At 30.3% G+C, this 12,683-nt stretch overlaps 1 protein-coding gene across 3 annotated transcripts in view; it reads left to right on the top strand.

Annotated features, from left to right (window-relative positions):
• Positions 1 to 9,622, top strand: part of LOC130668048 (E3 ubiquitin-protein ligase TRIM9) — a 99,496-nt gene extending 89,874 nt beyond the window's left edge. For all 3 annotated transcript variants that reach the window (XM_057470038.1, XM_057470037.1, XM_057470039.1), the window contains 3 exons: positions 1,100 to 1,238; positions 5,473 to 5,703; positions 8,702 to 9,622. In XM_057470038.1, coding sequence (XP_057326021.1) covers positions 1,100 to 1,238; positions 5,473 to 5,703; positions 8,702 to 9,030 — 699 coding nt within the window. In that variant the 3' untranslated portion in view covers positions 9,031 to 9,622. The remainder of the gene's footprint in view (positions 1 to 1,099; positions 1,239 to 5,472; positions 5,704 to 8,701) is intronic.
• Positions 9,623 to 12,683: the final 3,061 nt, after the last annotated feature.

The raw sequence follows: 12,683 nt of genomic DNA, 5'->3' as shown, positions 1-12,683 counted from the left end.
ACTCGTATTATATCAAAAAAGGTTATTTCGAGTAATATTAAAGTAAATACAGTTGTTAAAGAGAAAAATATAAACATTTGTTACGCGGGAAATTTTTTTACAATTAAAAAAAAAATTTTTTTTTCATTTTTTTCGGAGGGGGCCGTCTTGCCCAAAAAAAAAAATTTTTTTTTCTCAGGAGCTTCACCAAAATTTTGGTGAATTGAGTTCAAGTTGGACAAGAGTAAATCGACTTGATGGTTAAAAGCCACAAATAATAATAACCGGCTTAGGTGGGCCGTCTAGCCCCGGTCTCCCCTACAAATAATTTGAAAACTTACGAATTATTTGATTCGATTTGATGCGAATAATTCGTGAATTCAAACTATTCGCATACCCTTAATTTGTATTATTACATTACTACTTAAAACTTAATGTTGATGTAAACGTAACATTTTCTTTAATCATCATTTGACACTTGATCGTGAATTAATGTTCAAAGAGAGATAGTTTGTAAAGCTTCTGTAGCAGAATGTGTAAATAAAACCGAGCTTTTGATTGAAGCTGAATTTAAACGGGCGAAATAAACGTGATGAAATCTCATTAATTAATCACATTACGTTAAACTCTAGCCCTTTAATCATCAAAGTTTTATTAGAAAACCAACGAAACAAACAATTAAATAATACGGCAGTACACACCATATTTTTTATTTTTCCTCAGCATTGAGCTTTAATCCCATTTTAAAATTTTATATTTCACTTTAAAACCCGTCCAACTGTCGCCGGAAATAACGGACCGATGTTGTGTACAACCAGATAGACGGCGCAATGTATTTACTATGGGTGGTCGTAAACGCAATGGTATAAGCTGCTGTAGTAAAAGCACGTCCGTTAATTCCGCGTTACTGGCTTTATGGTTAACATCGGTGAAATAATCTACGAAAGCTCTACGGCCATATACCATTACCACTACATCTGCTACGGCTACTGCTATTGCTATTGCTGTAATATACATATATAAACATATGTCTACATATATACATAATCTAACATATAACACAAGCTTGACCTTGGATTTATAACGTTTGCTTAACACGCCACGATATAATTTTGTGCAGGAAGTTTACTGTGGACGTGAAACTATATGTACTGTGGATGGTCTTCACTTCAATTCACTTTACAATGCAAGAGTCAGGGCATTCAATAGTGCCGGCGAAGGAGATTATTCCGAGCTCATTGGGCTTCAAACTGCTGAATGTATGTATATATTTATTACATTAAAATAACATTAATTCATCGCTACTGAATATTTATAATTATATAGGGGAGAGTAGAATGGGGGGTGGGAAAAATTGAGAACCCAAAAATTTTAGTACGACAAAATTTTTTATACTGTAGTCTATTACTTTTTCAACGCTTGAATTTCTCAAATTGTATTGCAAACAATATTTGATAATAAAATTTAAACCCAATATACTTTCTGTGGTAAATTTTGTTAAAAAGATTTTAAAAAATTGTCTGTTGATGCTTCATTTTATCCGAACATAAAATTTTTTGTTTTAAATTCAAATTGTACACTGAAAAAAAGATTTATTTGAGCCAAAGATATCGTATATTTGGATATGGCCAAATAAACATTTAATTGTGAGAAAGATATAATATAATTGACCAATATAATTGCGTGAAATAAGTAATTTATTTGTGGTAAAGAAATGATCCAATTGCTACAAATAAATAAGGGCTTCATATATATGTATAGTATCGCTAAATTATAGGTTATTTGATGTACCTGAAGATCGGAACGTTTTTCGCGGAACGAAAATAAGAAAAAAGAAATGAGAAGTACAAAATCTACTGGATCTAGATTTCGTAAATGTTTAGCACGTTACCCGAAAATTACAGGCCACCCCCGACTACCCCTTAAGTCGCTATTAGACACGATATTCATGAATTATTTTCATTTTCGTTGCGAGAAAAACGTTCCAATTTTCAGGTACATGTTATTTGTCACAAATTTAATATCTTTACCACAGATATATCAATTACTTACCACAAATAAATTATATATTTTCGTCAAATTATAAAATTATTTGAATCAACTGTCATATTTTATTGTAACAAATATATTTATTTGTCATTAAGAAATATTTTTAAAAAAGCCACAACTAAATTGATTTATTTGGGGCAAATATTTCTTTTTTTCAGTGTAAAATTTATTTTACTCTTTTATTAAATTTATAATGAATAGTAACCCAGACAGCATTTAAGTCGGAGTGACTGCTTTACTTGGTCTTTTTGAAGGCGTCCTCAAGAAGTCTTATAATGACTTCTTAAAGGTGTCATTTTTAAGAACTCTTAATTAAGAGTTCTTGAAGACTCCATAAATAAGACGTCAGTTTTGTGACGTCTAAATGTATTCTTTTTTTTTAATTCTTTGAAGTCAAAATGAAGTCAAAATTAGGAGCTCCTTAAGACGTCATGGTAAGTTCATACTGAAGTCTTATTTGCGAAGTCAGAAAAAAGAACACTTTGAGAACTCTTTTTAAAGACGTCTTACTGAGTTCGTTAGGTGGCTAATTCGACATCTTGAGAACTTCTTAAAGACTTCTTCAAGATGTTGATCAGACGTCCAAATCGTAAATAGGAACTCATTCAGAACTCATCAAGACGTCATTTTGCTATCTGGGAAGAGATTAAATGTATTTTGGATCAGAAAAGTGAATTTGTTACCAAGTAACTCCATTTTACCCAGCATTTATTAATTGTTGATATAACTTTAATTTATAATTACAGTTTTAAAACAATTAATTTTAAAAGTACGTTAATAAATGAGACTAATAAAAATAATAAAATGCTCAAAATTTTCCAACCGGAACATTCTTGAAGTTTTTTTAAAAACATTTAATTTGGATATAATTTAATATTTGATGCATACTCATCTCATTCTGAAATACTGGAATACTTTATGTTTAAATTAGAGGAATATTAACAGAAACATCTAGCGGGATAATTAAATGCATGCCAGAAATACTTAACATTTATTTTCATTTAACAAAAAACACACGTGAAATAAAACAAATTTTTCATATCTCACACGCGAATAGTTATACTGCACTTAAATTTATATTGTACGATAAAATGGCATGAAAAGTATATTATTACAAAAGAAACATTTAAACAAATAATACGGATCATTTTTACATCAATTGACTTTGAGTTATGTAAAAAATTTACATTACTCGGTTCAAATGTCAGTTTATGCTACACACTGTAAAAAAACCTGTGTAAATCCATTCTACCCTGATGTTAAAGTTGTCGGTGTTAAATTTAATCCTGAAAACGGTGCTTCAAATTTTCCCGGTTAAAAAAAAGTTATTTAATTTTCCAAGAATCAAAAGTCAATTATATTTCAAGTACAAAAAAATTTTGATTGTTTCAAAAATTACTGATAGGGGCCGTTTATAAAATACGTTCCGCAGAATTTTACCTTTTCAGACTACCCTTCTTCCCATCATCACTTTTTCTGCGACCCCCCTATCAATATTGCGTTATAAATTATTGACACCGTTAAAACTCCCCCCCTCCCCCCTACATAATATATGATTATTAATAAATAGTGCACGGGTTTCTACACTGTAAAAATCCGGAGTGAATTCGGAGCGAATTCGGATTGAAATTAAATCCGAATTCACTCCACACGTGTGCGTATGTATTTGCGTATCAGCTGATCAATTATGTAATACGCGAGTTTTTACTTCGATTTTATTGAGTGGAGTAATTTTTTATTAATAATATTTACAAAACTCCGCTCCGGAGTGAATTTTACTCCGGAGGGATTCAATCAATAAAAAATTATCTACTCCGCGAAAACTCCCCTGCGGAGTGAATTTCATTCCGAGGGGAGTAAATAATTAAAAATTCATTCACTCCGCATTCACTCCGGATTTAATCCGCATTCACTCCGCGAATTTTTCACAGTGCATACTTTAAAATATTCATTATTTACAAAAAAAAAACCTTAATAAATAGCTTGAGTTTTAAAAAAATGAAAAAAAAATTTGCAAAATTGTTTGATGAGCTGCGAACGTCACGTTTCCTTAGACCCTTGACCCCCTTGTCACATCTTGCCACAGTATGTGACACCTCCTCCCTATAAATGCGAACGTATTTTCTGAACGGTCTCATACGAGAGATTTACCAATTTATAGAGAAATCCAAAGAATATTTGTCCACAATGACTTTTTTAAATATTATTATGTAAAATATGGGAAACAGATTTTTATAATCATAGTCTCTTTGCACTCTAAATTAGCGAGATAAATAAAATAAAATTATCATCTTTATATCAGTTATTACCTTATAAAAAACATCAGGGTTACAATACAAATAATAATAATATTATTCTTATTATTGAATTTGATAAGCGATAAAAAATTTATGCAATTTGTTCAGTGTAGTAAAAGTGACATTGCTTATTTTAGAGGAAATAAAATTTTTAACTTCCCGCTAAGAAAATTGAAAATTTTCGAAAATTCGAGAAGCTATTGGTTTCGGTCTGATTTTCGGAAATCGAATTTTCTATCAGATCTTGACATTTTGAAGTTCTAGGATGTTATTCTGACTAATTTCAAGATGATGTCTGAGTATATGTACGTACGTATGTACGTACGTATACGTACTTACGTATGTAAATACCTGTATCTTTTGAACGGATGAACCGATTTTGATCGTCAAAGTGGCATTCGACGCGGCTTGTCAACATCTAAAAGCTGTAAAAAATTATAATCGATCGGTAGGGTGCGCACTGAGAGAAAAAATAGATTTTCGGAACTAGGAAAACGTAGTAAAAAAACACCTCAGCTATAGGTTTGTAGTACCTGTTACTAAAGTGTAATAGTAAATAGTACTACAAAAAAGTGGTCGATTACACTATTATGAATACATTGCGATGATACTAGTAAACATGACTGTTCTGAGTTGGATAATTTAAATTAAAAGTTACTAGTCAGCAGACTCAATGAGTTCGAAAATAGCGGGAAGTTTTAGGGCTGCGCGCAGGGTCAACCGATGGACCGATTTTTTTTCTATTTCAATCGACGATAATTTCGTAATTTTTATGAAATATTATCATTATTATTTTGTAAATTTTAAAACATTTATAACACACCCTCATACTCTAATCGAAGTAAATTTACTTCGCATGTACACCATTTCAACCCCAGTTAGATAACACCGCTACACTGGTGTAAGTTCATTTTAACACTGCACTGGTGTTAAAATAAGTCGATTTTAACACCGCTGTTTTTTACAGAGCATAAATTTTAAATAATATTTCATTAACAAGATGAATATTCAAACTGTGTACTTTAAGTCTTCCAGGGTTTATATTTTACATTTAAATAAAATTATGAGTCATAATAATCGTATTAATAATCCGAATATAATGATAATTATTTAATAATGAATATTTATTTAATTGAATAAATTACAGTGGCATGGTTTTCATGGGCAACTGGCGCACCAGGAGTTCCCCAAGAGGTTTCAATTTCCGAAGATGCTATGAGCGCATCCTGTGAGGGTTACGAGCATCGCGTTGTCCTTTCAAGCGTAGGATTCTCTCGTGGTGTCCATTACTGGGAGCTTACTATTGACCGGTATCACAGTGACACTGATCCAGCATTTGGAATAGCCCGTGCTGATGTGTCACGCGATAAAATGTTAGGTGAGTCATTAATCATAAATTACAAGTTTATAAATACATATATTTACATGTAAATATATAAATATATTACGCATAAATTACGTTCATTGACGCAACACACATGTGGTAAATTTGGATTACGTTACTAAATAAAATTTATATTCAATGCAACATCAATATCATTTAATGCAAGTCAATTTTTTTTTATCGTGACATACTACCGGCAACAATGAAATCCTATGATTTAATTTATTTACATAATTTAATATCACGGAGAGAATTTTATTGTAAAAGTTATCCTCTAGTTATAGTAAAATTTTTAAGCTGAATTCGATAGTAATAAATATCATTTAAATTATTAGATAAACAATCCGAATTGTAGTATATACCAACTGTATGATAAAATATACAATTATTGATGATAATCAGAAATTATAACTTTTATTATCTGAACTAATTATCACTGTTATCAATATCGTAATTCATAACCTGATGGTAAAAGTTACAATCATCCCAAATAATAATCACTATCTAAACTAACAAAGAATTTAAATATCGGCGTTACAGATCAAATGGTGCTCCATTATTTTATGTTGTAAAAGAAATACTGATTATTGATGGATGATAAAGTCTTCCTTATCACTCCATACTTGGATTATTGCCATTTTGATGATCATACCCAATCATTTAAAGTTATCAATAACAGCTCCAATATTTGGAAAGTTTTATTATATTCGGACTTAAACGATTATGTTGTGACATAGCTAAAGTATGGATATAAATAAAGGATTTAAGTTTATATAAATTTGTCCTATTTTTTGGTTCAGAATTTTCACAACCTTGAATGGTCACAGTTACCGTCTTCGATTGTAACAATTGTAGTATTTATTAGTTACAATTAGCATCTTCGATAGTAATCGTTACCACACGGAGAGAAATTTATGGTAACGATTACAATGTATTATGGTATGGCTCCCATAATGCATGGTAACCGGTTTTTTTGAAATGTTGATTATAGGAACGGCACCTATAAATATTATAGTTATCATTACTATAATGTTGTAGTAATCGTTACCATAATTCTTTCACATGCGATATGGGAACTGTTACCATAATGATGGGAATTGTTTCCATACTTATGGGAACTTTTCTCAGAAAGTATGGGCCTATATCCCATAATTCCAAGTAATCATTACCATAACGGTATGGGATGATATTTCATAAACTTACTAAGAACGGTTACCATAAATTTCTCTCCGTGCACCATCAATTGTTACTGTTATCATTCTCAATAGTAAAACTAATTATTTTACTACTGAAAAATTTTGCTACCATTTCAAATTGTTGAAATTAAAAATTTAGTATCGCGGATAGTATAATAAAATTTTCTCCGTGTGATAATACAAAAATTGAATAAAAAATTGACTATTTTCATTAGTCGAGTTACTATTTACTTTAAATAATTTATTTAATAAACTTAACAGCATGTATCACTTAGTTCAATATTTAAATTGAATTTTTAAAGACGATAAGTTTACATTTTATCTTGACATTTATCTCAATTCAAAGGAACAATTTACTCAGGCAATCGGAAAACTCCTAGACTACAATTTGTACCCGTCCTGTGAGACGGTTTAACGACACTGACTCTTTTCTTACGAGAAAAAAAAATAAATACATTCCTTCGATTCTTATCACGTTCAAAGAAAACTATCTGGTACAAGACTGTACCATGTAAGAATAATTTCCAAGTCTTTAATTTCAAGTCAGTTAATTTAGCCTGTCTCATAAAACTTTTTCCTTGATTTTATGTCTGCGAAATACTTTGTTTTTAAATTTTTTATAATCTATATATCAGAATGACCCAATTAAATAATAAGAGCATTAGATAATTTTAATTTTTTCAATCTCGGATAAAAAAAGTTCGTTCCAAAAAAGATCATAGCAGGGAATTTTTAAATTTAAATCAATTTTGAACTTTGAGTTGATCATTTTTTGAACTTTAAACAAATTTCAAACCTTCTGGTCTGGTTCTGATAAATCAAAAACATTTAATAGCTGGTTTAAAGTGTTTTTTTTTTTTTTTTTTTTTTTTTTAATATTTTTCATAGCAGGAAATTTCTTAGATCGAAGTATTTTTGCTCAGAAAATTTCGAACCAAGTTTCTTATAAATTCAGTTTTTTAGTTTATTCTTGACCAATTATCCTAGTAGCAAATTATTTTAGGAATGGATTGGTCAGAATAAGAAAGGAACCTTATCAATGAAAAGTTTATAAATAAATTGAGAAAAATATGGATAGTCCGAATTGGGAGTCGAACCCAGACCATCCCGGGTTGAAATATCTAGCCTCATCGAACCCAAGTAAGCCTTAATCCAGCCTCACTCAGTAAAAAAAAGCATTTTGATTCTCAAATGATGTTCAAAAAGCATCAATGAGCCTCAAATGATTCTCAAAGATCCTCAAGAAGTCTTGATGAGCCTCAAATGAACCTCAGATGAGCCTCAAACGAGCCTCATAGTCTCGACTATGTAATTCGAATTCGATTAGTATTATTTGAGGCTTCTTGATTACGATTTGAGGCTCAAAATGCTTTTTTTACTCAATGAGGCTGGATTGAAGCTTACTTGGGTTCGATGAGGCTAGATAAAACTGCCAAGTGTGCCATATCCCGTTCAATTTATCTACATCCATTGAACCACACCGTCCATCTTACGGTATTATTTTTAAATTAAATTGAGATTTTTTTACTCTTAAATTTTTTGAAGCTTTAAAAATGACCAACTTTAAGTTCATAGTTCTCTAAAATTCGCCAGTTGACAAAAAAAACTCCTAAAGCAATTTAATATTTCATGAGTGGCTTTATTAGATCAATAATAAGTATATTTAATGAAAGTTACCTTGCCTAAATATGTAAATAAGTAAATAACTAATAGAAATATATTAGTTAGGAAGGCAAAGGTAAATATAGAATAAGTTTATAAGACCTTTAAGGACGGATGGTTTAACTTGTTCACAGGCAAAGATGACAAGGGTTGGAGCATGTACATAGACCGTCAAAGATCGTGGTTTATGCACGCCGGTGGTCATGCCCAAAGGACTGAGGGTGGTGTACAGCAAGGCTCAACTGTTGGTGTACTCTTGGATCTCGATTCAACTCACACCCTTCGGTTCTTCGTAAACGACCAACCACAGGGCGGAATCGCTTTTCGTGATCTCTATGGGGTCTTCTATCCGGCAGTAAGCCTCAATCGCGGTGTCACTGTCACTCTTCACACGGCAATCGATCCACCACGACATCTACTTGCTCTCCATGATGAGTATGTTTGTGATATTGTCCAGAGCTAGGGGTACCTAACTGTCCTGAAGAAAGGCCTACTCACCAATCAAGAAAATGGAATTTATGGTGAACATGACAGACCAAAGGAACACGCCGACCAGCCCAATCAGATGCTCGAAAAAATAATCGAAGAAGGACCTGCAGAAATTAATTAATTATTAATATGTAAGCTCATTTATTCTACATCATCATTATTTTTATTTTTAACGATAAATTACATTAATTAAGGAGTCATTCATTTAAAATGAATTATTTTAATCATGAGTTTTTGCAATTTATTTATTTTATTAATATATAAATATTTTTATATTAATATTCTTATTCTTTAAGAATAAAATAAAAGTTTGCTAATTATAAATTTAATTAATTATCCTAATTTTAAAGAGTTATAATAATATAACGTTAGTAAATTTAATGAACAGATTTTATGGGATCATATTTACTTTCCTATACTTTAAGACTGGTCTTACGAGACAGTACTATCAATTTTTTTTATCAACAAAAAAAATAAATTTATGTTAATTAAGAAAAGAAGTAAATGAGAAATAAATAACAATACATATAAATGAAGGGGTGAAAGTAATTAATGGAAAATTAATTTTTTAATATCAAAGAAAATTAATTAAAAAAATAATAATAATAAATATATAAACTAAAAATATTAAGACTGTATTTGCTGAGGTCGAAGATGAAGTGAAGGATGAAATAAAAATTTAGACACTGATTATATACATCAATCATAAATATATTACAGTTCAGTCGCGTTGTAATTCCGTCGACATAATTCTATTAAAGATATTCCCCTTCCATGACTACACAAAAAAAGGATTTTTGAGTGCAAAAAAATATTGCTTGCTCTAAAAAAAATTTTACTTGTCCTATAGTTATTTTCGATACGTATGCGGAACGGTAGGGATTCTGACGGCTTGAAGTGACGTCACAAGTTTGAGGCTATGGACGCTTTCTTATCAAGACCGGATGTAGTACGAGGTCTTGATGAGAATGTATCCATAGCCCCAAACGCGTGCATGCACTTCAAGTCTGTCAGGGTTCCTACCGTTAAGTATAAAGTATGGAACAAAATTTTTTGTCATATCAACGGCGGAAGTTGAATTTTAGAGAGAAACAGTCAAAAATGTTTTAAGTCGTGTAGGAATGTAGAGACAGATAGAGAAAAAAAAGATACTTTTCGATACAAGTTCGAGGAAAGTTAACCAAACTATAGATTGCCAGAAATCGTAGTTTGCGCTCTCTGCATGTTGCTCGAAAATCTAACTTTTGCGGCTGATATGACAATAAGTAATTTTTTGCATTAAGAACTGAAAGAAAAATATCCTTGGGGCGAGAAAAAAATTTCTTGAGCCAAGAAAAAATTTTTTGCGGCTAAAAAACATTTTTTCTACTCCTAAGAAAATTATTGTTTTAATTTCTTAATGCAAAATTTTTCTTGCGTGAAGAAATTCTCTTTCTGTTTACGAAAATAATCGTGACACACTCGCACGCTTGTAAAGTAGGGGAAATGTGAGTTACGGCAGTCGACTGCTTATCAGAAGTGGGGGTACAGGAATTCTTAGAATTATATTCTCCTACACCCTCTGCGCGGGTTCATACCGCGACTACTGTATTTAAAATCAGTGTGATACTATCATATCGAACGTATTTAAATGTAACGTAGATTTTAAGGAAATCAGTACCATAGATTTTACATATTAACTTGATAAAAAAAAGTACATTTATTTGAATAAATAAAATATTGTTGAATAAATTACAGAAGTAAATAAATATTATAAATTAACAAAAAAAAATATTAATAATATTAATAATAAAAATAATAATAAGGATAAGTCGGAGAGAGGAAGTATATAATTTTGTTCTAGTCTTAGTGGATTATTAATTTTCGTACTTTTACATTCTTAATTAATTTTATTATTTGACTATTATCGTCACTTGCTATTCCCATTTTCATATAAAATAAATTAACTTTTGGGAAGGGAAACGCTAATTAGCTATTACCGCCGCAATTGTGGCTCGCGCGGTTATTCACTGGACAGGGTGACAATGTTATCGCAAAATGCTCTATACACGCAGGCATCAATTGTATTATTCACACTACGGGCATGATTATAATTATTGTTATTATTGTAATAATAATAATAATATTATTATTGATAATAATAATAATTGTGTATATATATGTAAATAATATATATTATCTATTATATTGCCGATGAAATTGCCAATTGTAACATTTATTATTATTGTACTCGAACAATAAAAACGCTGAAAAAAAATATTTGAGACCGTGTTTATTATATTTAAATAATCCGCTTAAATTTTAATGTTAATCTTTATTAATTCTAATTAATTGTATGTTTTTTATAGTAAAATTATTTATGGTAAGTACTTTTAAAAATACTTTTTAGTTGATACTTTTTAATTATTCATCAAAAATCAATTGTAGTGTATGATTTGGTCCCGAGTTTTTGACGTGTATAATACAAATAACTTGTTTTATTTACTGGTGTATATAACGATGGAGTGTTTCAGATCTTATGAATTATTTATTTATTTATTTATTTAATACAAATTTACGCCAGTCGGCATTATACTTAAAAAAATTTATCATGTTAAATTAATATTTGGAAAAACATATTGCACCATATTGCCTGCATCATCACTATTGCTCACACGGCGAAAAAAATCTCGTCGAAACAACTGAACATTTCTTTACTACAGCTATACTATCTATAGTCAACTTTTTTTACGATATTCTGTATAGTCATTTTGGCGATCCGAGTATTGTCGCAGCGTAACGTCAAAATGGCAATACTATTATCATTATAGGTATCTGAAGAAACGCTAATAAGACAATCTTGTAGATAGTTTTGGATAAAAAAAATTAATGTAAATTGAAATATTTCATGTTAAGAATACAGCCTCATTAACCATTTCATACTATGATATGTTTCAATATTTGGCTCAGTGACTTGTGGTGATTAATCAGTTACTTACAATAGTTTCAAAACAAACTTTTAACAAATAATTTAATTGGTTAAAATACAAATAATAAGACATTTTTTAAAGCTGAAAATGTCAATCCACGCTTGATATAAATCTATTAGTTATAACAAAGCAAAAAATTAATTAGTCAATGGAAGAATTAACATTTTTTTACATTGGAAAATAATTATTACAATCATTCCGTAAAAACTATTGTAATTATATAATATGTACGCATCCGACTATACTTTCAAAAACGAGGCCCTTTATTTTAACTTGTAACTCTCACACAATTTTTATTTTTGTGTATAAGAAAGCTACCCGAGCGAATTTATTGGCGATGGAGTCGAACAAGCCACTATTTTGATGCTTACACCATGCACACACACAACACGTGCTCAAAATTCACTATACCTATTAATTAATTGATAAATTAATTAACAAATTAATCGTCAAATTTTGAGTTAACTATGTTGGATGGCACCTCCATCACATCCTGCCTCAGACCTAACACTGAAGTTACCATAAAATTATAAATGGGTTGGACCTATCACGCCACCGTCCATCGTACGGTTTGAATAAAATTAATTATTAAGTAAAAATTTAATTTTATTGAGTTATTGATTATCGATAAATCAACAACGCCATCTAGTGCACAAAT

The sequence above is a fragment of the Microplitis mediator genome, chromosome 5 (genome assembly GCF_029852145.1).
Source record: "Microplitis mediator isolate UGA2020A chromosome 5, iyMicMedi2.1, whole genome shotgun sequence".
In the NCBI taxonomy this organism is placed as follows: Eukaryota; Metazoa; Arthropoda; class Insecta; order Hymenoptera; family Braconidae; genus Microplitis; species Microplitis mediator.
The sequence above is the reverse complement of the archived record's forward strand: the minus strand, read 5'-3'. Positions and strand labels throughout refer to the sequence as shown.